We start from the raw sequence: 25,699 nt of genomic DNA, 5'->3' as shown, positions 1-25,699 counted from the left end.
TTAAGACCAGTTGTTCTTTTTGCAAATTTATCACGTACACACCAAAGTAGTTAGGCATTTTAATCTTTAGGCAACCCCCGTGGCTCTCCTCAGAGGCCGGTCAGGAGGGGGACTCCTCCCAGGCTCCCTGCAGCTGTGTGTGCGCCACTGCTCCTTCCAGAGCCCACCTCCACTGCCTGGCTTCAGTGGAGCCTGGAAGACAGCCAGTGGAGTTTCCCCGATGTCTATATTGCACTTGGCCATTGGGTGGAGGTATACCCTAAGTAAGGAAATAATCGTGCTTTAAAAAGAGAAAAATGACATAAAGAAAAAAAGAAAGGCACTTAAAAGGAAGATAGGGAAATCTTCTGCCTCCAAGGAGCCAGTTTATTTTCCAGTTAATATTCAGGCTGCCCAGGTGTTACTCCAGGAGTCGTTTGGGTTATTGTACCTTTCTTGATGCAGAACAACATTACTAGTAGTGTCTGTGTCTGATCATCTACAATCATAGTATATAGTCGAGGGGATGGCTTTTCGAAAAAATGAATACTCCACACTGAATGCTAAATGGTAGAAAACCTGACATTTTAACATCAGACTTTCTGATAATCTGGTATTTAGTGTCCATTTTCAACGGCTTGTTTATCTCCTCCCTAGACATGCTGGCATTTGTAGAAGTGATAAAAAAAGAAAAATGGGTGGCCCCTAATAGTTTAGAGAGACTTTAAATTCAAACCAAGGAAGAAGAGTATGTTGGCACTTGTGCAACACACAGATGTATGTGTATACGTATGTGAATATATATAAATATATCAGCTTGTAAAATTATCTGTTTAGGTTGGTGCTGGCTAACATCCAAGAAGATGAGGCTAAAAATAACATTACCATCTTTACAAGGATTCTAGACAGACTTCTGGATGGTTACGATAATCGGCTTAGACCAGGACTGGGAGGTAAAAGTAGTTTTACTTTTTTTAAGCTCTGATGAAATATAATGCTTTTAAAAGTTAAGAGTAATATTCATATGTTCATACATTTTATAGTTGGATGCATGTATTAAAAAAAACGTAGATAATAGAGAGTGAGGTATAATCCCAAATAATGAAATAAACATTATTTGGGATTCCGTTTACGCACACACAATGTATTTAACATGTTTTTTTAAGAATGCCTGAAGTCACACAGAGCCCAGACTTTCTGCATGAAGAGTTCTTAATTTATTTATGATGGCTAAGTTTTTCAAACTTAAATGATATTAAAATGAAACATTGCTGGGCAGCTATGCTTGTGTAGTAGCTTCACATTTATAGGTGCCTATTTCACCGCAGTACAGATATGAAAAATTGAGACACGTTAAAAAAAAAGTATCTGGGTTGTATTTCAACAAATACAAAGTCTAGGCTTCTATGATGATATTTCTTTTCACATGCACATGATATTTCTAAAATGTAGCCCAGGTTCGGCATTCTTGAAACTTTCAAAACGTCTTAGCTATGCATTAGCTGTAGGCCTAAATGTATTGGACTGTGGCACAGTTTGATTTCAAATTTAAATGTTAATTTTCAACTCAGAAAAACAAAACTATCTTTATCCACAAAGATAAAGGAAATTAGGCTTGGCTAAAAAGTTAATTTTTTTACTATGTTAAATTTTAACTATCCTCTAATTATCCTTAGGTAGGTGATACTAAGGAGTTTAGGTGAAGGTAAAGTAGGTGTATAATTCCTAAAGGATTCTGAATCAGCATAGTTACTCATGATACTACGATGATCTACTACATGATACTAATCAAAGATTTATGTAGTTAGCCAGGTTGTTACTAGGCTGGCAACTTTGTAATGTGAAATTTCTTGTAAAGATGTGTATGCAAATACTAGATATTTATGCAAATACTTTCTTTGAAAAATATAGGTGGTGGTTAATTCTATGTATATTTTCCAGTGTGTGGTTTGGATTGTCCAGGAGTCAGAAAAAGTAAGAAAAGACCCAACTTGTTGTTAAATAATCTGCCGTTTAATGCTGTTAGTTTTTACTGGAATCCCTGAGACGTATCTCTCATTTTAAGAGAAGTCCGGGGTGGGATGGTGGAGGGGGGGTGGATAATATTCAGAAATATGTCTCCTTGTATCATTCAGAGCAGATTCAATTGCTTAATATACACTTAGTTTTCTAAAAGGAAAAACTAAATGGAATATAATATTTCTTTAGTAATGAATATGTCTAATGAGCATGAATATGAGGAATCACTCTCCACGTTAGCATATGACAATGAACTATTGCCAAGCTTCTACTGTAGAAGCAAGAGTCTGTCATAATTCATGATGGTGGTTTAAGAGGTAGATTGCACTGAGGCAGATATTTTTCCTAAGTCATAGATTCTATTTTTTAATAAAATAAGGTCTTTATATCTGAGCTAGGCCTTGGGTTTTGTGTCTGAGTTTTTAGGGGAAATATCTGTACCTGAGGGTATGTGGCAGGAGAGTAGAAACTACCTATTTCAAGACGTGGGTCTTGCCATTTAGCTCTTCATATTTATTTTGTAATATCTCTTACATTCTTTTTTACTTCCATTGTCACTACTCAAATATGGGTCCTCGTCACTATGTTATTTGGGTTAATGCAGTAAACTAAGTGGCTTTTCTTGTCTAGTGTCTTCCTTCCCCAGTCCTTCTCTGATATTGGACATATGCTAATATTTCCCAATCAGATCAGTTTTCTTTTATTCTTACGATGCTTTCCATATGCTTGTCTCTCTCTCTCTCTCTTTTTTTTTTTTTGATCATATATCTTCATTGGCTCCCCAGGAATAGGGGATAGATATACCCAGGAATAGGGGATATCTTCATTGGCTCCCAGGGGGCAGGAATAGAAAAAGGTAGTAGAAGGGATATAGATCCAGGTGAGCTTCTGTTCCATCCACTCACAAAGCTGTGTCTTGGCCAGATAATTTCTGTTTCCTTTCATTTAAAATGGTCATTGGGATCCCTGGGTGGCTCAGTGGTTGAGCGTCTGCCTTTGGCTCAGGGCGTGATCCTGGAGTCCCGGGATCGAGTCCCACGTCGGGCTCCCTGCATGGAGTCTACTTCTCCCTCTGCCTGTGTCTCTGCATCTCTCTCTCTCTGTGTGTGTGTGTGTCTCTCTTATTTATGATTAAATAAAATAAAACAAAATTCACAAAAAACATAAAACGGTCATGATATACCTACCTTTCTGCCTTATAGGATTGTTGAGAGAATTATATAAACAAAAAGTGTATACAAAGCTGGTGCTACGTAGTAGCAATTCAACAAATATCTAGTTCTTTCCTCCTCCCTTAGATTCCTCATTTGCCAGTTAAGGTTTTCTATTTTATACTTCTCAGGCTTCATTTTGATTTTTCCTCCCGTTCATTTTGTACTGCAAACACGTTTGTTTGTTTTCTCTTGATAATCCATCATATCTGCTTCCTTGGCCTTTGATTGTATTATTTCCTCTCCCTGGAAGTACTATTCTCATCCTCTCTGATGACTGAAACCCTTCCTTTTCTATAAAGACCACCTCAACCCTGGTCCTCTAGTAAAGATCTTTCTTGATTGTGTTGAAACACGTAGATTCAGTCTTCTCTCTGTTGGATTTCTTCAGTGGTTGTGGGCTCTGTCTCTCATTCAGAACCTAGTATGTGCTATCTTGGATTATTTATCACCTTTTTGCGTGTGTCTCTTGTTCGCTTAACAAGATTGTAAGCTCGTGGAGGCAAGATATTGTATCATAAATTCTCTGTGCTCTCAGGGACTCAATATTGATTTGCATATTGTAGCCACCAAATAAGTGTTGCTTGCTTGATTAATTTTTCTATGACCAGTTGATCATCCATAAAATGGGGCTCCTCATATTTAGCTGACATTTTAATTGGAAATGTTGATGTTAGGCATCATGCTGCAGGAAGTGAGCGGCGTAGTGAAGACCTACCGAACTTCAGGTTGTGGGGATTTTGGTAAAATCCCAGCTCTGGTACTGAGCAGTCCTGTGACCTTTAAAGACTCAGCCTGTCTAGGTCCACATCTGTCATCCTAAAGTATGATTACTCATACTATTCTTGAAGTGTTCCTTGAATATTAAAGACAGTGATATATGCAAAGAATTGAGCACAGTGACTGGCATATGGTAGAGAATAAGGAACAATACCTAAAAGACTTTCAAAAACTTTCTAAATGTACTCTTGTAAGTTAAATGATTATTACTTCTGCATCCAATATTCTTAGCCTACATGTTCATACGTCATTTCAAATAGAAAGTCCAAGGAGATTACTTGCAGCGGTATGTCCCAGAAATTTTTTTTTTTTTTTTTTTTAAATCTTTTTTTTTTTTTTTAAATTTTTTATTTATTTATGATAGTCACACACAGAGAGAGAGAGAGAGAGAGAGAGAGAGAGGCAGAGACACAGGCAGAGGGAGGAGCAGGCTCCATGCACCGGGAGCCCGACGTGGGATTCGATCCCGAGTCTCCAGGATCACGCCCTGGGCCAAAGGCAGGCGCCAAACCGCTGCGCCACCCAGGGATCCCTGTCCCAGAAATTAATAAGGACAAAATGGGTTTGATTCAAATGTAATATATCAAACTGAGTATGTCTGTTGATGACAAACCTGGATAATAATCTTAATTATTATTTTCTTTTCTTTATAACCTTTATGTAAATGAGTCTATAGGAAAGCGCAATCAGGCTTGAACTACAAGTCAGAAAAATGGTTCTTTTCACCCGGCTCTACCCCTTACTAGATTTTACCCTAGCCAGATTACATAGGCACTCTGACTCTTGGTGTTTTCTTGGGGAAAATGGCAATAATAGTATTTTATCCTGAAAGGAGGAGGGTAAATAATAGTATTTTATCCTGAAAAAAGGAGGGTAAGTTCACATATATGATAAAGATGGTACAATACATTGAGTGATAGAATTTCAAGATATTTTATGATTAATAATAAAGTCTCTTTAAAATTTGAGTTACATCATGCCACTGAACTGCTCAAAATTCTGCAATTATTTCTACTTGGTTCAGAATAAAAATCAGATTCCTTATGGTGGTCTCCAAGGCCCTGCATGATCTGTCCCCTTATTCTTTCTCTGACCTCACCTCACACAGCCCACCTTCTTACTAACACCGCTGCGGTCACATTGGCTTCCTTTCTGTTCTTTGAACACACCAGGATACTCCTTAGAGCTTTTTCCCTGGCTCTTCCCTCTTCCCTGGATATCCTTTGATCTCATCTCAATGAGGCCTACCCTTCCCAACCAAATAAATACTATAACCTAATCCACCTTCTTAATAATTCTGATCCCACTTGCTCAGCTTCATTTTTTTCTTTTTTTTCCTTAGTACTTGTTACCTTTTCGTATTTAAGATAATTTACGTCTCTATCACTATTTTGTCAAATGCTTATTTTTGTCCCTTCTGCTAGAATTGTAGGCTCATTGAAGTCAGGGATTTGTGTCTGTTTTGTGGCTCGATTCATTGATGCATCATCTGTCCTAAGCCTCTAGGACAGTACCTGGCGTATAGTAAGCCCTCAAATATTTCTTGAATGAATCTGAATTTTATTATTTTATTTTATTTTTACTTTATTTTATTTTTACTGTGCTATCATGAAAGGAATTGACGATAGAACTTACCTTATCCTTGAATCAGAGGAGCCGTTGTCGTTTAATTAACACGCTGGCCTTCCACTATTAGCATCAGCATATTTTAGGCTGACATCTTGGTGAATTAGAGCTGTCATTATACCAGTTCCTCAGATCCTGACAATGTTAGTCGTGATTCTGTCTTGAACTGTGTGATTTGGGGTGATTCATTTATCCCATCTGTGACTTAATTTACTCATCTGTGAAATGGCGGGAGAGGATCTACTTATTCTATTTATATCTCCCAAGGATATGATGCGGTTCAAGTAAATTAAAATTCTTGAGCAAGCATAATGTGACACACAGTTGATGAGTGTTATGATTGTCAGGAACATGAAGAGAATTCTTCCAGAAGAACATCTCAGGAGGTAGTGTCTTTGAGAACACGCCGAGAAAATACGGGTAGGTCTTGTGCACTTGGTAGGCTTTACTTCTTTGTGAGCCTGGAGACCTGCGATGGGCTTGCCTTGATATCTTATCAACCAAGACCATATGTTTAGATTAGCTAGAACTAATCACTGAATTCATGTTTCTTCTTCATTTTAGCCATCAGAGCTAACAACTAGGAGTATCACACGTGGATTTTTACATTCCATAAGAGGCTTTCAAATTGTTAACTGAATAAAAAGAGCAGCTTTTGTTTTTGGGACCAATTTTATGGGGTCATTGGAAAAATGAATGTGTAGACAGGCCTCGTACACTTGTGACAGCTAACATCCACAATGCTCAACAGTGACAACTATTAGAAATGACAAGGCTTGGTATCTAAATTATAGATTCAGTCTGGAAAATCTAGATTGAGAACCATGCTTAACTGCATTTTGAAAAGCTGTTTTGAGGAGGTCATCCAGATACATTTTTTTTTCCTTCCATGCTCTAGTTTTATACTCTGAAACCTTGAAGAAACTTTATGCTTAAAGCCATTAAAAAAATCCGATGTCAGATCATAGGCTTAGGGTCTGAGGGTCAGTTTCCAACTTCACTCTTGGATATTTGCCTTCAGGCTGTAAAGAGATGGATGACGACACGTTTCTATGAATTTTAACTACTCTCAAATTTATAAAAATAAAATATAGGCTGTTTAGTGGGAAAAACTAACAGGGAGAAATCTGAGCTCCTCCAGAACCTACGAGGGATTCTGACCTCAAAATAGCATCCTATTGCTTTATAAATTAATGCTTGAGATCGGTGCCTCTGGATACCAGCACCTTCGGGTTTGAATTCTGTTGCTGCTGTATGATAACCGCCGTACTTTCAGCATCTACTCAATCTCTCCTTGCTTTGGTTTCTTTATTTGTAATATGGGAGTAAAAATGTGTGACTTCCTGGTTTGTTGGGGATTCAATTTTTTGTTTTCTTGACATCCAAAAGTCGGTGTATGGCAAGCAGAGTAGGAACTCCATCCATATAAGTGTTATTGCTGCTGCTGTTGCAACAGAATGCAATAGCGCGTGTCACCTGGTGTTCCACTTAACGTATAAAAGCTCTGACTTCTTTAAAAATGATGACTTTGTAGTAGGCCTAACCCAGTTTTATTTTATCTTTTTAAAAGATTTATGTATTTATTTTAGAGAGAGCGAGAGAGTGAGTGGGAGCATAGGGGGAGGAGGAAAGGGAGAGGGAGAGAGAAACTGAAGCAGACTCCGTGTTGAGCGGGAAACCGATCTCATGCCCTGAGATGACGACCCGAGCTGAAACCAAGAGTCGGACGCATAACCAATGCTTTACCCGGGGGTCCCCCGTAACCCAGTTCTAAAGAAGGGGGAGGTTGTGCATTTCTTATGCAATCAGTTTCCTTTTTGCAGACACGTGTTCAGATATGTACAGGATCCCTGGAACCAAAGCTGGTCACAAAAGAAGTACGACCTATGTCTTGCTCTTTATGATCCGTGACACGTAATGAGTCAGCGTCATCAGTTCACGGTAATAAGTTCGCCTGTGGGAGAAAAGATGTATTCACGGCCTGACACCTTACTATAGGACGTTGGTGATGATGTTAGGGACGCAAAACCGAAAGCGCGTCCATCAGTCTGAAACCTGGGGTCGCACTTGGCCCTTGAATGGTGACAGCTCTGGGCTTTGCAGCCACCGGGCCCGTGCCTGATGCTTGACGGCACCTGGGAAGGGGACACGCGGTGGAGGCCTCGGGCCTCAACGAACCCACGAGGAACAGTGGGAAGCCTCCACGTGGACCTCGAAGTGGGGAGGAGAGAAGTGGGGTGCAAGGGCATCAGAAAAAGGGAGATGGGGTTGACGAGGTGTGGTGTCCGAGGAAGCGGGGTGGACTCGGGGCCGGGGCCTGGCCTCCAGCTCCTTCCCCGCCAGGGGTGGGGGTAAGGGGTGGGGGGCTGTGTTTCCAGGGAGGCCCGGGGCCCCTGAGAACGTCGTGTCCCCCCTCTGTGCCTCGGCCATCTGGGGTCCCTGCGTGTCGGAGCCGAAGGGGCTCTCAGGGCCTGTGGGGCCTGGGCCGCCACCCTCCCCCCGCCCCCCGCCCCGGGCTCCCCCAAGGGCACCGGGAGCAGCGCGTTCCATGGGCTCGCGAGGGAGAGGCTGGGAGTGAGTCGGGGAGATGCCACGCGAGCGTGCGAAGGGCTCGGGTGAGGGCACAAGTGATGTCGCGGCCTGGGGTTCCTGTGTGCCTGGGACCATGTTGCGGGAGGCCGCGGCCTGGAGCCTGGACGTCCCGAGCCCACGGGGACGTCGGCGGGTCTCTGGGTCCCTTGCCGTATCTGGAGGTGACGCCCGGGGATCTTGGCCGGGTCGCCTGTGCCCCCGGCGGCCGAGAAGGGAGCCAAGACAGGCTCCCTGAGGAGGGGCAGCCTGACGTGGCTCCGCAGAGTGTTTGCTCCGCGTGGGGTTTGAACAGCGCAGCTCGGGATGTGTTCTCCGGGGAAGACGGGCTGACACAGGGCAGCGAGCGCCGCCTCCCCCGGGGGCCGCCCTCCAGCAGCATCGGGGGACGCAGAGAAACGCGCGGCCCAGGGGATGCCACTCGCGGTCCATAAACCCCTGCTGAGGCTCTCTTTTCACCTTAAACCATGCTCGCGTAGCAGGCTTTTCTCTCAACCATCGGTGCTAGAAGAGCATCGTCATCAGTCATAATCTTGAGGCGTTATTGCTCTTGCTGTTGGAGGCGCACGCAGGTCTTTTTGGGTCTTGCTGGTCTTTATGGTCTTGCCGTTGGAGACACCGGCAGGTCTTTACGGTCTTGCCGTTGAAGGCGCAGGCAGGTCTTTATGGGTCTTGATGGTGTTTATGGTCTTGCTGTTGGAGACACAGGCAGGTCTTTATGGTCTTGCCGTTGGAGGCGCAGGCAGGTTTTTTTGGGTCTTGCTGGTCTTTATGGGTCTTGCCGTTGGAGGCGCAGGCAGGTCTTTTTGGGTCTTGCTGGTCTTTGTGGGTTTTGCCATTGGAGACACAAGCAGGTCTTTATGGTCTTGCCGTTGGAGACACAGGCAGGTCTTTATGGGTCTTACCGTTGGAGATGCAGGCAGGTCTTTATGGGTCTTGCCGTTGGAGGCGCAGGCAGGTCTTTATGGTCTTGCTGTTGGAGACACAGGCAGGTCTTTTTGGGTCTTGCTGTTAGAGGCGCACGCAGGTCTTTATGGGTCTTGATGGTCTTTATGGTCTTGCCGTTGGAGACACAGGCAGGTTTTTATGGTCTTGCCGTTGGAGGCGCAGGCAGGTCTTTATGGGTCTTGCCATTGGAGGCGCACACAGGCCTCGCTGCCTGTGTCTTCTTGCTAGCGTCCAAGCTCAGGTGCCACCAGCATTTCTCTTTTCACCATTTTTAACACCCTGGATAGATTGGACCATACGCATGACCGATGCATGTGTTTCAGGGTTATTTTTTGATTGCTGCAGCTCAATCATATTGTAGGAATCTCTATCGGTAGTGGAGGTGGCCAAGTGAACAGCTTGGCCAGTCCACAATTCATTACGTTTCAGTGTGTTAACATGGGAAGAGTCAAATTAAATTATTCTAGTATTCTGTTTCTCGACACATGTCTACTGAAGGCTTAGGATGTGCCAGACATTCCTCAGAGGCTAAAGATGTCCAGGCAGTGGGATTGGCCCCTGGTGGTTGACATCCCTCGGAGGATAGATAAGAAGGTACAGTACGATGCTCAAAATGACTTGAAATATTACAACGTATGTTCCATTATAAGAACATGCTAATGAGGTTTAGAGGAGAATTCATTTCTCCTGTACCCTATAACTGGAGTTGGCCAAGTTCTGTGTCTCTAATCATTGTTCATGCTTTCAACTGTTTCTTACTAAGGGCCGAGTATTGGCTGGGTCTTACTTTAAATGCTGGAGATATTTTGATGAATAAGACCCAGACTTTGCAGAAATTCATATCACACCATTATTTTGGTTCCTTCTGCCTTTGGAGTATCCTGGGCGTTGGTTTCTTCTTTCTCTCCTTAATTAAAAATACCATATGACCACCCTATTTACTTTATTGAACATTATTGCTTGTCTTCTCTCATCATGGGAAGAGTGATTTTTGGTATATTTACTGCCAGGCTGAGAATTTTATCTGTAGAGGACTATGACATCTAGAGAGCATGTCTTTTTGGGTCTGTGGCAGAGGTGTTGAGGGTATTTATGTTAAGAGTAGCATTCTCAGAGGTAGTAAGGTAAGTGGTAATTCCAGTTGAAACTTCTGGGCGCTTCTCAGTTCTCTCTTTTTTTTTTAAATTTTTATTTATTTATTTATGATAGTCACACACAGAGAGAGAGAGAGAGAGAGAGGCAGAGACACAGGCAGAGGGAGAAGCAGGCTCCGTGCACCAGGAGCCCGACGTGGGATTCGATCCCGGGTCTCCAGGATCGCACCCTGGGCCAAAGGCAGGCGCTAAACTGCTGCGCCACCCAGGGATCCCTCCTCAGTTCTCTTTTTAAAGAAAACTCTAGGGATCCCTGGGTGGCACAGCGGTTTGGCGTCTGCCTTTGGCCCAGGGTGCGATCCTGGAGACCCGGGATTGAATCCCACATCGGGCTCCCTGCATGGAGCCTGCTTCTCCCTCTGCCTATGTCTCTGCCTCTCTCTCTCTGTGTGACTATCATGAATAAATAAATAAAATCTTTAAAAAAAAAACTCTAAAATTCTTTGTGTGTGTGCCTTATTTTAACTTCTTTTGAGCTAGAGAGGAGTTAGATAATAACGAGACATCCTTTTGAAATAAAATAAATAAATTACATGATATGTCATGTAAGGAGTATTAAGTTTATTTCTTTTACATTTTTAATGATCCTGACACCACACAGAGTTCTGGAAACTTGTTTTTGACTTGAAATACCCTCGTCCCTTGAGGTACAGATCTTGTCATTTAAAAGTAATGTATAAGAATAAAATTAATGACTAAATCTAAAAATATTTCATGTGGAGGTTCATCATACTAGGGATATTAGGATGAGATGTAGATCTCTCAAATTCTCCGTTGTTTTTCTTTCTTTCCTTTTTTTTGCATTTTAAGTAACTTTGACGAAGTAGTAGTTTTGATATCTTTGTCTGTTTTTTTATACCTTTTCAAAAAATGCAAAAACTAATACATAGAAAACATGAGCCCATCTCCATCTTCGTTTGATGTAAATTGTGATGTCGATTTTTGTCATCTTGAAGTAAGGTCCTTCTTATTTCAATATTTAAAACATGGAAAAACAAAAGTTTTCACATTATTAAAAAGTACAGTAGTAAGAGCCCCATTTAAAAAATATCTTTATCAGCATTTGGGATGTTGGTTTTCTTTTAGGGGAAGGAATGCAAATTGTAGCACGAGGATTGTTCCAGGAACATGTGTGGTGACATTCCTTCTGCATAAAAGTATTTCACTATTCTCAGAGGATATGTTCAGTTAAGGCATCGTGTTAATTTGACTTAAAATACAATAAAAGAGAAGGTGTGACTCTTTCCTGATGTAGTACCCACAGGAAAAATCCACGTCAAAACAAAGGTAATGCCATTGCAACTATTTTGAGGAGATGGTTAGTAAATTGTAACAGCTTTGGGGGGATATTTCAGGAATAGGATATAATGAGTAAGTAGCACAGTTGGATTTTGTGTCCGAATAGAAGAGCAATGTCACAGGATTAAAGAAGATTGAAGAGAGGATAAAACTTGTGTCTTTTCATAGCATTCCCAGACCTGTATTTAGACTGTGTTTTGTGGGGATGCCGATGGTATTTTAGCAAGAATTATTAGAGAGACATTTGACTTGTATTAAGAAGGGAGAAGGTTCGGGTGCTTTTAGAATGGCATGTCTTAAAAGCTTTCCAAGGACAGAGAAGATCCCCAGACTTGAGACGGAGGAGTGGTTTGGGGAGGACGAGGAATGTTATGGGGGATTCTTAGAAAAGGATGAAAAAAATAAATAAATAAAAAAGAGAGAGAGGTCCACTTTACCTCTACTTCCTCAGAAGATTTTAGCTTTTGAGGCAGAGGATGCTGAGCTCTCCTCCTCAGTTACTTGAGTCGGAGAGTCCAAATATATTCAATTATATGACTTCTTTAGAAGTCTTTGCAGTAGAAGTTAAGCAAATCAGCCATCGTCAGAAAATTAGGGTAGATGGAACAAATTCGTTTCTGTTCCCACGATTACATAAACTCTCCAGTTTCTCAAGAGAGGAAACAGTGGGCTAAAATGCCAGCCAGGTTTACATGGAAGATTAAAGTTTGCATACCGAGAGAGAGGAAGGCTTAATTAAGAGAAAATGGGATCGCAAGCCTGGTGTTCAGGTCGGCTAGAGGGAACTATGGGAGGGCAGATTTAATTAGTTATCTAGGGCATGTGAGAGGATGATCATCGAAGCAAAAACTGTTAGGCTGATGATCGTGCTTTGTAGAGCAGCATAGAGTCACCCAACAGGTAGCAGAGGAAGGGAGCTTCCGACTCTCAGGATGGTGAGTGGGGTGGCTGCAGGGATCGGGGATGTAGGACGGAATAGGGCTGAGTGTGGGGCCGTGTGAAGGTCATCACTGGAGCATTCCTGGGAGGACGGTAAGTCCCTTGAAAACTAAAAATGAAAACTAAGTGTCCTTTCTACTGGTCTTGAGAAGCTTCGGTCTTAATGTTGATACCAGAATTGCAGGGTTGGAGATAACTCACAGGACATCCCTGGACAGAAGCGTGGGATCCGAAGTGCTCAGAGGGCAGCACGCCAGCATGTAAGAGGGGTGAGGTCTTTTCAAAACTGCCTCATTATTCGTAAAACACACAGCATCCAGTAATAGTGCCTGGATTCTTAGAGAAGGGAGATAAAGTTAGGGAGGAGAGTATTTCTGGAATTCTTTTTCGACTCCTGCTTCTTTCAAGGTTCCCAGATTATCCGAGGGGCTCTTGGAGGTGATTCTGGTTGTGCCACCAAGCTGATGGTATGACCCCTGACTTCAGGAGGCAGGAGGGGCCATTTGGGATTGACGTTGTCATCTGTGAAATAGGGGGCTGATGAAAAGTCCCGGGGGACCCGGCTGCTGACCCCGGGGTACAGACATCTAGGTGCAGGGCTGTGGGTCACACTGGGGGTTGCGTGCGTCTGTCGCTCCCCTTTGACCACAGCCACTCCTGGTCTAGACTTTGTCATTTCTGGTGGCGGCTTCCAATGCAGGCATCTTACTCTCAGACCTCCGACGGCCACCAGGTGCAGGGAGCAGCTGCCCTTCCTGCTGCTGTTGCTGCCACCTTGGAACACTGGGAGGTCAAGCAGAACCTCGCCGCAGATGAAGTCAGCAGGTGCATGTGTGTGTGAGTGGATAGGAAAGTGGGTGGGGGTGAGAAGCACACGTGTCTTCAAACCCTTTTCCTTTTAGGGACCTGTCTTGTCACCTGTCATTTCTATAATTTTGCCCACCTGGTTGGAGAGGGTGGTGTGACCCTTTACCCACTTGTGTTGAAAGATGTTAGGAGAGGATGTGGTCATCAGTCCCAAGTGCCTTCTTCTAGTGCAGCTTTAACTAACGCCAGTGAGAAATAAAGGAGGGAGCAAGCATCGGAACAAAACAAGAAAATGTAGGTGAAAGGATATTATCATAGGCTTTATCAGTTAGGGACGTGTTTGTCGGAGACTAACAGAACGATCTGCCTGCAGTGACCTCAGTCGGGGTCCTTTTTTTCTGGCAAAGAAAAGGTCTGTAGGTGGGTGGTTTCAAGTGCAGACTGAGCCCGAAGTGATGGCATCAAAAGCTTGAGGAACCCAGACTGTTTTTATTTTTCCACTTCCTCTTCCTTGGTGTTGGTCTCTGTCCTAATGCCGTGTCACCTCATGATCCCAAGACGGCTGCTGCAGCTCCAGCTCTTGTGTCCACGGCAAAGGCTGGCGTAAAAGGAAGGGATGGCACTAGTAGCTCTGTTAGTTCCTTTCATTAGAAAAATAGACCTTCCCAGCTCTTGCAGCTGATTTCCACATTTATCTCCTGGCTATTTCAAGCCATGAGAGCATCTGGGAAAATTGGAGATCTATTAGAAAGAAGGAAGATGCGTTTGATATTCAGTCGGCTTCTAGCAATGCCTGTCACATCTACTGATGCTTAATAGAAAAATTACTTGATGTCTTTGTGCCTCAATTTCCTGCTCTGTAAAAATGGAAAATAGGTATTAGTTCCAGTGGTTAGTTGATTTATCTGAAGGGCTTAAAACTTTAATCTGCAGATGAATAACCTGGATAGTGATTGTCAAAAGGCAGATTTCGATTCTGACGGTGACTGTGGAGCTCAAGATGCTGCCTTTGTAACAAGCCCCCGGGTGATGCCCGTGCAGCTGGTCCTGGGCCGAAGTGTGCTTCGAGTGGCCAGGAAGTACTCAGCTGAGGCCCCACGTGGTATGACCTTCGGGGGCATCCATACAGCGTAAAATGCAATGCGGAGGTTTCTTGAGGCCTCACTAAACACCGTTGTTGGGGTGGTGATTATTATCATTACTACTGCTGTCGGTTTAGGGTTTACTCTGACAATTGGGAATCCCTGATTTCTATTTCTAAAGGTTCTGGTGATAAACCTTATTTTTATCAGAATATGATCATAGACAAATTCATTGCTTATGATCTGCCTTTGCAACATCGCTGGTAAATAGATTGATCATTAATTCCTGTGGATATGGTGCATAATATTAAATACACTTTCTTTAGTTGTCAGCACACTTTAAATTCTGCTCTGTAAATAAGAACATATCCCTATAACATCGAAAAATCAGCACTAGTCTCCGACAATGCCATGGTGGCCTTTGAACTATGCTTCATTAAAATGTGTTGGATTTTGCAGCTCTTACTAGTTACTATATATAAAACTATATATATAGTTAAAGATTTTTATTTTTATTTATTCATGAGAGACAGAAAGAGAGAGAGAGAGGTGGAGACCCAGGCAGAGGGAGAAGCAGGCTCCATGCAGGGAGCCCGACGCGGGACTCAATCCCAGGACCCCGGGGTCACGCCCTGAAGGTAGACGCTCAACCGCTGAGCCCCGCAGGCGTCCCTATAATTCTATATATTGACATGAAGGACGTCAACTAAACTAGTATAAATAATTGATCATAAGAAACTAGTTCAATCCGTAATATAGTATCGTGGCGAATAAACTTTCGCCACGTGTGTAATCCCCAGGGTAGAGAAATGATAGCGCTCTCTCTTTGTGTGTTCTATTTAAGATGCTTCAAAATTTTCTTTTTTGGACAGATGAAAAAAAAAAGTGATCTCCTTTAAAACATATTATACATACTGTGTATTCAAGAGGCTGCCAGAGACCAGATTATAAACCTGGAGGATCCTAAATTCCTAAGAAACCGATTCTATTTTAAATGTAAAGACTCAGAGGGAAAGTGCCTTCTCTGCGATCAGAAGAGGCTGTGACGCTAAAAAAAAAAAAAAAAAAAAGGCTGTGACGGCCACAGAGTGTATAAAAGCCTAAAACCCCGTCCATATGCGGGGAACCCCTCGTCCCTCTACGAGCCCCGTGACCTGAGCAGGCCAGGGAGCAGCTGGCGCCTCAGTTTCTACACCACGAAGAGCAGGGGACCGTCGCTAAGACCTGCGGTGTCCCTGCCATCTAAAATGTGTCTCCTCTTGCGTGGTTTGTTTCAAGGCAAATAGAGTAGAAAATAAGGTTCTTGGAACGGGGACCCAAGGCCAGTTTTTCCTTCCCCGCGGTGGGAGGGAGCACGGCATGGGTGTGCAGAGCACGGGGCCGGGAGCACCTGGGCCGCGTCCACGCGGGGCTCCGCATCCTGCGGTGTGACACGGAGGGGCGACATCCCGCGGGGCTTGCCCGTGACCCCTGGGCTCTGGCTGCGGCTGCAGGCCCGCCCCCTCCTGGACCTTGCTGTCCTTCCTCCTTCTCCCCAGTCTCCCCCTTTGGCTTCCCTTGATCTCTGTGCTCCCCAAGGGGCTGGGGAACCTTCAGCGGTTACTGCTCATCTCTTTAATGGTTTTCTCAGAATAATCTCCTTTGATTGCATATCCCCAGGTATTGAGCCATCGGGAGGCCATCTGTGGCCCAGAAGCTGCTCTCTGACGTGGACTTGCGGGTCCTTGTCCCCATGAGGTCCCTTCTATGACCACCTGCCACTCTCAGGAGCAGGTCCAGAGCCCTTAGGTCCTCTCTCCAGACTCTGGCCTCTGATCCCTCCTTTTCTGTCCTCACTTTTCACCTACTGTCACTACCTACCTCTGCTTTAGGGTGACTGCCCTTGTTTCAGTGTTTACAATATATTTGACTTTGTCTAGCCTTTACACAGGCTCTTGCATCTGTTGGGGACATCCATGTTTCTTTCTCCGAGTTCTAGCTTAGATGTCACTACTTTCTAGCTGTGTTACGTGACTGTCACCCCCCCATACACACACACACACACACACACACACACACACACACACAATCACCCACTACTATATTTGGCCTAGCTTAATGGAGCGTTGTGTAACTCTGCGTCCCATCTACTGCAATCCGAGATCTCTACAGGTAGAGACTTGGACCTCCTCCTCTCTTGTCCTAGCCCCAGTACCACGTGTAGGAGGTGGGTGATGGCCATACTGCTTGTTGGATAGACGACAGACTAATGATGCACTGTATACTTCCATACATGAGTTCTGTAAGATTCTTCAAACTCATCATTTTGTCACCGAGGATTGCTTTTCATCTTGTGGTTCTGAGTAGAGTCCGTATTTGTCCACCTACAAGTGCTAAAGATCTTTCGAGAGCCATTTTTCAAATTCTCTTTACTCCTTTGCAGTCCTCCTGACTCCCAATTCTGCTGTCCTCTAATGCACAGATAACAACCAACTGATTGGCTTTTTTTTTTAATTTAATTAGCTTAAAGCATTTAGAAATCAGGACATTTCCAATCAAAATGTGGATTTCGGGATCCCTGGGTGGTACAGCGGTTTGGCGCCTGCCTTTGGCCCAGGGCGCGATCCTGGAGATCTGGGATCGAATCCCACGTCGGGCTCCCAGTGCATGGAGCCTGCTTGTGTCTCTGCCTCTCTCTCTCTCTCTCATTGTGTGCCTATCATAAATAAATAAAAAAAAAAAAAAGAAAAAACAAAATGTGGGTTTCTATTTTTTTTTGTTTTTGTTTTTTTTTTAAACCACAGATCTGGTGAACCCAGGCTGAAATTCCTGATGACAGAAACTGAAGTAGAAAGTGAATTGATGATAGCGATTGAAACTTAAGTAACAGTTTGCTAAATGGAGGAGGTATGTCCTTCCCATTTAGCCAGAGATCTCATTTAGTTCTTGTCACTCAGCCAGGTTGCCTGCTTGGCCAGTAAATGATGTGCTGTCCCCCCACCCCCCAAACACTTGAGTATGTAGACCCCTATCCTATTTTCTGTATGGCCAGATTTTAATTTTTTACTTAAATTTGATTATGTAATTCTTTTGCTCAACATTCTTCAGTGGTTTTCCTTCTTCTCGCTTTCCAGAGCACCATCTCCAATCTGTATAACAGAAATCAGAGTAAGGGGACCCAAACTCTATTTCTCCCTTGGGCAGGTCGATAAAAGAGTGAGTTGACATGGAGACAAGACCTGAGCACATGCCTGCCTTGTAGAAGGTGGCTGAGGTTTAGCTGATTATGGCCATAAGTGCTTGAGATAAGAGTTGCCAAATATTCCAGTTATTTTTCACAAGTAGAAACACCCATTTTTACGGGAAGTTTCTTAATTTTTAAGGGCCAGCCGATTCTAATTCAAATCAAAACAAACGTCCCGAACAAAACACACCTGAGTATTACTAGTTTGCAGCCTCGGGCCCCAAACCAGGATTTTTTTAAAAATTTTATTTTTATAAGGGTTATGAAGGAATCATTTGGGGAATTTGCTAAACACAAATTTAACCAAGCCTTGGAAATTTGGTCCGTTTTGGTTTGGGCCCAGGACTCTGCATTTCATCAAATGTTCTTGATTCCGATGCCAGTTTGGATTCACTGGATGGAATCCTGTGTCTTCAAGTTTCTGTTTGAAAATGATGATATCTTCTTCCGTCCTCCTATAGTACTTCATTTGTATGCTTTCAGTTAAAAGTGAGAAGTCAATGCATGTGTAGTAAGGTCAGCCTGTTACCAGATGGGCCCCATAGCGTTTTCCTCAATAACTTTCAAGAGGGGCTTCTGTGCACTACTCTTCTGACCCAGCTCTGCTTTATAGGGTCAGAGACCTAGTTTTTGTTTATGAAGCTCATTAGTCTGAATTGACTGGCTTATGCGGCAGGGACGACTCTTAGCTTGAAGCATCAAGTTTTATTTCTCTCTCGTTTATTTGGCTCACAACCTGACACTGTCCATGGCAGGTGGATGGATCTGTAGGGGTTGGGCTCCTCTATACATCACCCTTACTCAGGGTCTCAGGCTGATGGACTTCTGCTGTTTGAAATATTGCTGGTCACTGGGTCAGGGAAAGGCCACGTGGCTAGAAGAATATTGTTACTTAAGGTTTCTGCCCAGATGGCCCAGATGTGACACAGTGTCACTTCTGCTCAGATTCTTTGCTCAGAGGAAGGTCTATAGATACGTTTCACTTCAAGGGTGAGGAGAAGTAGACTTGGACATACTCGGCCGCTTAATGACTACCATAATTAGCAAGAAGTACCCCTTTCTCGGGGTGCAGCTCGTCTTCAGTGCTGACCGATAATGCATCGTTTGGTGGCACAGGTCATGTCTTGTTTCAAGATATATAATTTATGAACTATGTTTTGTGTATAACATAATAGCATGTTTATTAGTTAATTGTCATGCTTTCTTTTCTTTTTTTTTTTTTTTTTTTTTGACAAATTGGCTTTGTCATCTTTAGAGCCTTTCCCAGCTCCCAGGAATAAAGAGCCTTTGCCACTTGGGCTGTAAAATGCTAGCCTGAATTGCAGGTATTTAAGAGGAGATGGTCTTTGAAGTGTTAGCCTGAGATCTCAAACCTCCGTGACAGTAATTGCCAGGGAGAGTGGAATTAAATGGACGAGGAGCAGAGGCCACATCGTTCTAGTTCACTACTGTGTCCGCAGTGGCTGGCATGGTACCTAGAAGTCATTATTTGTCAATGATTATTTACGTGACTCCAACACTCATATACATAAAAATACATAGACAGGGCCTTACTTAGGGCAGCTACTGATTTGGGGTCCTCACGTGCATTTTCGGCCTTTAACAATCCGTTTTATCTTTAAATTTTAGCGATTTGGACTTCTGACATCTATTACAATGAGTCATCCTTCTCAGAAGCGATGTTGATTGACACATGAGTTCGGTGGCAGTGCTGAACGTTGACTTCAGTCGCACATAAAATTAGAGCCATTAGGATGGGCTTTGTACTTAATACAGTAAAATAGACGAATTCACTGGCCCTTGCTGTTACTGAGTTGGGGGCCATGTGAGCAATGAGCGTGAACAAAAGGCTGCACGGGTTCTGTGGTCTGTAGCGCATGGGGCATGGCCCCACATTCTAGCACTGAGACAGAGGTGCCCAGGGGGCCGCTGTTATATGATAGAAAATATAATAGTGGCTTATGATAGAAAAACAAAACTGCAGAAATGTATTTCGAAAGCCTGAGTAGCACTTCGAGAATTTTTTTTTTTTTATGTTGAGATTATGCAAAACTATTCTTAGCTTCATGCAGTCCATTTAAATTTCTCAATTGTCCTGTGGCGGCTATCTGATTAAATATCATAAAATATTGCTAATTGTAATGAATGAATAATAATAACTAACATGTTTCGAGTACCAGGTAATATCCTAAGCATTTTACCTATGATTTAATACTCATTATTAGTCCCATGAGGTAGATACTTTGATGATCCTCACTTTCCTAGTAAGACAAAGAGAGCCAGAGACCAATTATTTGTCCTTCATCACACAATTATTTTGTGATAGAGGGGGCATTCCACAGGATGCATCTTTCTCCAGAGCCTTTGTCCGATCAGACGTTAAGAACCCCCAAATCCAACCAAGGTGCTGAATAGCAATGAGAATATCTCTTCTTTGGATGTCAAGAGGTCATTGTTTATTGCAACTGTATGACCATTAGCCCCTGGATGAGTGCTTCTGGAAAGAGAAGGATGGTTTGCAACACTACTCATTTATTTGCTGGGGGGGGGGTGGTTCTTATTACCACATTTCTTGGTTAGCCTTGACTTCGACTTGTATCTGGGCCTTGGATCTGAGTTTAGATATGAGGAGACAGAAAGAACATTTATTAGTAGAAAATCTCTTAGGGCCGCGGTGAATTAAAGCCAGAATCTTTGATTTTCACTTTGCTGGTTTTACCCCTTACTTGGCGTGAGTCAGAATTTTTCCCGTTATTATGCGCAAGAATAGCTAATGAGGACACAAGATGACCATGTGGTTCAGGTAGATAAACATTTTTTGATACATAACATATTGGTACTTAGATTATTTAAGCAATTAATAATACACTGATGCAGTCATTCATACAAGCTTCAGCTTTGATTGGCTTATTGTAAGTCAAAAAAAAATTTTTTTTAACAATAACTTTGTAAAGTCTCCTTTGCTCTAAGGAAATAAATCCAAGTTGGGAACCAAGTTTTGGGTAAATGCTAAGAAACGGAGGAACACAATAAAATAATGCCCAGCCATTTAAATGTTATTGTAAGTTAAATTTAAAGAATAGGACATCTGAAAAGGTATCTATGAGAGCCAAAGAAATTAAAGATTATTAAATATAAGAAATCCTTCGAAATCTTTTTTTTAGATGCATTTTCTTTTGCCCCCATTTGACTCCTGTTAATTTTACGAGGCAGTAGAGTGTACTTTGGAAAGAGGTCAGGCTTTGGGGTCTGATAAACCTGGGTTTGTATTTTTTGGCTTTAGAAGGTTCTATTTACGTGGTTTTTGTACACATTAGCTACATTCTCTGACCCTCAGCTTCTTCAGAGGTAAAATAGGTATAACATAACTACCATTCACAGAAATGGTAAAAAAAATCAAATGACAATATGTGTGTAATGTTCCCATAAGAGTATCTGGCGTGTGTGGCAGGTCTAGTTCAGTAGTGGCCGACTTCCCAGTTGCCCTGTGATTTTCCCTAGCATGTCGTAACATGGGGGATTTGTTCACAATTTAGGAAATAATAAATTTAAATGAGAGATCCTTTAAAAATAGGACATTCTTTTTAAGAGAATTCATGAAATTGGATTATTTTTAACTACTTACCCTGGGGTTAGCTGTGATGAAGCTTTTCCTTTATGGGATGCCTTTCCAGTAGAAGTTTGTTAGAGAATCAAACTTCAGAAGTTTGTTAGAATCTATGAATCGCACAGTATTTCTTTTCACACATGGGAGCTAAATGAAAGAGAATTTCCAGCTTTCAAGATTATGTCTATGGAAGTACAGAACCAACCAGGAAAGCCAGGTGTTCTGGGAAAGCACGAGGAGGCAGGTAAAAGTCTGGTTTTTTTTCTTTTTTTCCTGGCTCTTCTTTAGAAATTAAAACTCCCATAAGGATGTTGTATCTCCTGTATACATGTAATTAAATCCTAATGTCATGACAAAATAAGGGGTTTATTAAGCTTCTAGTCATCATCACCTATTTCTTTACATCTTAGAAATGATAGCTTTTTAAAATGATTTGAAAGTGTTAGACAATAGACAGTTGTTAAGGCTGATTCCACAACTGCTGTGGTAGATAGAGTTCGAAGATGGCCCCATGGCTCCTGCAGCAAGTTTTGTAAGTCCTTTAAAATCCCCAGCACTGTGAATACATCAGGTCTCAGGAGTAGGCTTGGTTATATGGCACTTTGCCTTAACGAAAGAAAGATTATTCTAGTAGGCTTGACCTAATCTTCTAAACCCTTTAAATCTGGTGCTGGGAGTGAGAGGTGGAGAAGTCAGGAAGAGTTGATAGGGAGTTAAGGTGAAGGAGATGCTCCACTCCTGGAGGGAGCACGTAGCAAGGCACGTGAACACCCACTAGGCCATGAGACATCACCGCCAGCAAGGACGTGGAGGACCTTAGGTTTACGACTGCAAGGAACTGAATTTAGTCAACGGTTTGAATGAGCATGAAGCTCCTCAGTCCCCAGTCTCCAGAAAGGAACACAGCCCAACGGACACCTTCACTTCAGCCTCAGGCCCTGGACAGAGAACGTACTTCCACCAGGCTGGACCTCTGGCCTACAGAACTAAGGAATATGTGTTGTTTCAAGCTGGAATAATTTGCGATGCAATACAAAAGTAAGACAATTGTGATTATTGATTAAAATAGACCATTTAAAAAATGGTTTAACCTGTGCTAGACACAGTATACTTTACATTGTTTTATTCAATTCTTACAAAAACACTATGAGATTAGCATTCTGAACCCCATCTGTGAGAAAAATCACAATGCACCCAGTTTAAGTAATTTGTGCGATCCACAAAATTCTTAGTGTGTGACTCTTGAGTTGATTTCTCGGATTTCAAGTTTTGGGGTCTTATATGCCCTGTGATTGTGTAGGGATGGAATTTCATGGAGATTTCTCGGATTTCAAGTTTTGGGGTCTTATATGCCCCGTGATTGTGTAGGGATGGAATTTCATGGAGATGATAACGTGCCATCTATAGGACAAGATATGACATTGATGTGATTACTTGATCTACAAAATTTCTTATTAATGAAACCCAAGCAAGAGATAAAGGAATTTCATTTTCGTTTTTATGTGATGACATTACCAGCTGTAGGCGTTGTAGTTTTAAGCCATTGCACGTGAACACATGATTTTCCTTTAAAATTATTATGGATAAGTTGAATTAGGTTCAACAATGTTTTTTCGATGTCAGTTTTTGCTCAAAATTGACGTTAATTCGAATAAAATCACCTATTCTGAAATAACAGACTTTTAAAGCACATTATTAATAATTCATAACAATTATTTTTATTTTTATTACCCCTGCCTGTATTAAATAAATGCCTTTGAAAAGCATTTTAAGATTGTTAATGCTTTTGCATCTTCATTAAATATTTTACGAAACATTCTCAGAATATTAACTTTGTAGCTGAAAGGCTAAACTGTTACACATTAGAAATTCTATATAATGAAGTATAGTTTTTTCTTTAAGAGTTCCACTGCTAAATTGATCTTTGAATTAGTTAAAAAAGTCATTATCTGTTCTCAAATAGGCCATTATATTGTGTTAGTGCATTTCTCCTTCTTTTCTCTTTGATGACCTCTTCTCTTTCCTTTTCAGTACATGTAGATATTTCTTGCTCCCATTTTCATTCTTGATCGTGGTCTCATCTGTTCCCAGGGATTTAGCTGCCGCTGTGTGTTCACATTTCTAAAGTCTTTTCTTAGCTTGGAGACCTCACGCCTGCTGTACCTCTGCAGGTACAAACGTCTGCTAGCTCTTCCCATTAATGTTCACCTATTAGCTCCACACATTTTTAACACTCCCCCTGCCACCTGTCTCCTTTCTGGCCTGTTGAAATCCTTTATTCTTTCATTCCCTACATTCATTATCCATCCTTCAGCATCTATCTTACTCCTGCTGCTTGATTCATTTTCAAAAGCCCCTGGTTTTGAGTATGTCTTATATGGTTAGGGCATATCTATCTTCTTAGACCAAGGATGGCCCAAAGGTTTTTGGCTTGGGCAAATTTGGAGGAAAAAACTGCTGACTTTTACTTAAATGGGAATGATATGAATCCTTGTTATTTTTGTCCATGCCTTAGCTTCCTGAGAAGATTATGAATTTCTTGAGTATAGGATCTAAGTCTTCTTGATTGTCTTATCCCCACAGCACTGAGCACAACACCCAGTGCAGAGTGTCACTCAGTAAATGTTTAATAACTGAATAAGTTGGTTTAACTTCGTCATCTTTGTCCTTCGGCAAACTGTGGCTTTGCTGCATGTAGGTCTGCTTAGACTTGAATTTTTCTCTTCTTAATAATGACCAGCAGCCATATGGCAGATGCTTATAACCAGTCATTAAAACTTCAGAACAGGGGATCCCTGGGTGGTGCAGTGGTTTGGCGCCTGCCTTTGGCCCAGGGCGCGATCCTGGAGACCCGGGATCGAATCCCAAGTCAGGCTCCCGGTGCATGGAGCCTGCTTCTCCCTCTATCTATGTCTCTGCCTCTCTCTCTCTCTCTGTGTGACTATCATAAATAAATAAAAATTAAAAAAAAAAACAAAAAAAAAAACTTCAGAACAATTCCAAATCATTTGCTTAGTAGCTTTTTATGGATTTGTTGTGATGATATCATCCAAAGATGTTTGAATCTAGCTCCATTTCCAAACTGCTTTTCCTGTTGGATAGAATATAAGTTAACCTCTACCATAAGAAATTTTTTTTTTTTTTAAATGAAGTTTCTTTTTCCAAGCTTTAAGGAATGCCGTCTTTATTACTTTGGATTTCCCGAATGTATCACATTCCTAAAGAGCTATAAGGCATTGTCTCTAGTTTCATTGCTCCCAGAAGTAGGAGGACAGGAGAGGGGACTCTTCTTTTCACCAGTTGCTTTTCTTCTTCCCACCATGCTCTTTTCAGGGATGTGAGTAGAGATCCCACTGCTCTTGCTGTCATTTAGCATTGCCCTGTAGTGTAAAAATACATGAAGAGTCTTTTTATGCCAAAAGTCATTACTTAAAAAAAAAAAGAAGAAGAATTTTGAAGGGTAGAAAGATCACCAGATGTTTTCCAAATATTACGTGGTTTATAAAAAATATATTTGAACCAGGCAGTTGTAAATATGTTGTTTAACGTATACAATACATAACCGAGTAGAGAAATATAGGACATTTATCAAATATTTGACAGGGTTGCCAGTGCCTTTGTTTTGCGTCCTACAGACTGAAGTATAATGAATATCAGGAACGACCACAATAAAAAGTGGGTACTAACGTATCAGAAATGTGAAGTCCCATTAAGGTTTAGCTTCAGAATATCTTTAAATTTGGAATGAGTGATTTGCATTAGACTTAGCAACACAAGGGGAAAGAATGCGTCAGAGAACATTAGGTCTCATAAGGAATGTATTTCAGACTATCTCCTTAAATTTGCAGTGATTTTCATTAGACTTTAAAACACGAATGGCCAGTGTTTGATAACATTCCGCAGTTCAGTGTCTATCGTTTGGTAGACTCTGGGTTGGAGGAACATATTTTGGTTAATGCTTCTGCTACTTATTGTCTTTATGACCCTGTGTATACCGTAATATGGAAGTTCTCCAAGTTTCGATTTCCTGTTCCAAAATGAAGGCAAAATTGCAGATCCCCACATTTGTAAATGACCACCTGTATCTTGATGGTTGAATGAATGGATGAAGAAATGGGCTGTGCTGATAGTTAATCCATTACCTGTGAAAACAATTCATCAATCCTTCTGTACAGAACATTAGTGTGGCTGAGACAAATAGATCTGTCACAGATGGTTAAACAGGAATTCAAATGGACGAGATCCTACCCAGTAGCCAAGCTAGTACATAGGATCCTCATGACTGGCGTGGCGTGTAGATGAAAGGACTCTGATGGAAGAGTATGCAGGGAGTTTCATATGAGACAAATCTAGATCTGTTCCACGGGAGATGGTGGCTATACGTGGACCTAAGGTCAGGAGCGTGCTTATCTAGCCATTTCTACACTAGAACCAAC

At 42.1% G+C, this 25,699-nt stretch overlaps 1 protein-coding gene across 20 annotated transcripts in view; it reads left to right on the top strand.

Annotated features, from left to right (window-relative positions):
• GABRA2 (gamma-aminobutyric acid type A receptor subunit alpha2) overlaps positions 1-25,699 on the top strand; it is a 163,626-nt gene that overhangs the window by 4,089 nt on the left and 133,838 nt on the right. For all 20 annotated transcript variants that reach the window (XR_012007073.1, XR_012007072.1, XR_012007071.1 and 17 more), the window contains one exon: positions 817-932. Coding sequence is in view for 13 of the 20 variants with exons in the window: in XM_072774929.1 (XP_072631030.1) it covers positions 817-932 (116 nt within the window). In the remaining 7 variants the exon portion in view is untranslated. The remainder of the gene's footprint in view (positions 1-816; positions 933-25,699) is intronic.

Source organism: Canis lupus, chromosome 14 (genome assembly GCF_048164855.1).
Source record: "Canis lupus baileyi chromosome 14, mCanLup2.hap1, whole genome shotgun sequence".
NCBI lineage: Eukaryota > Metazoa > Chordata > Mammalia > Carnivora > Canidae > Canis > Canis lupus.
This window is presented reverse-complemented; position numbering and strand designations above follow the sequence as displayed.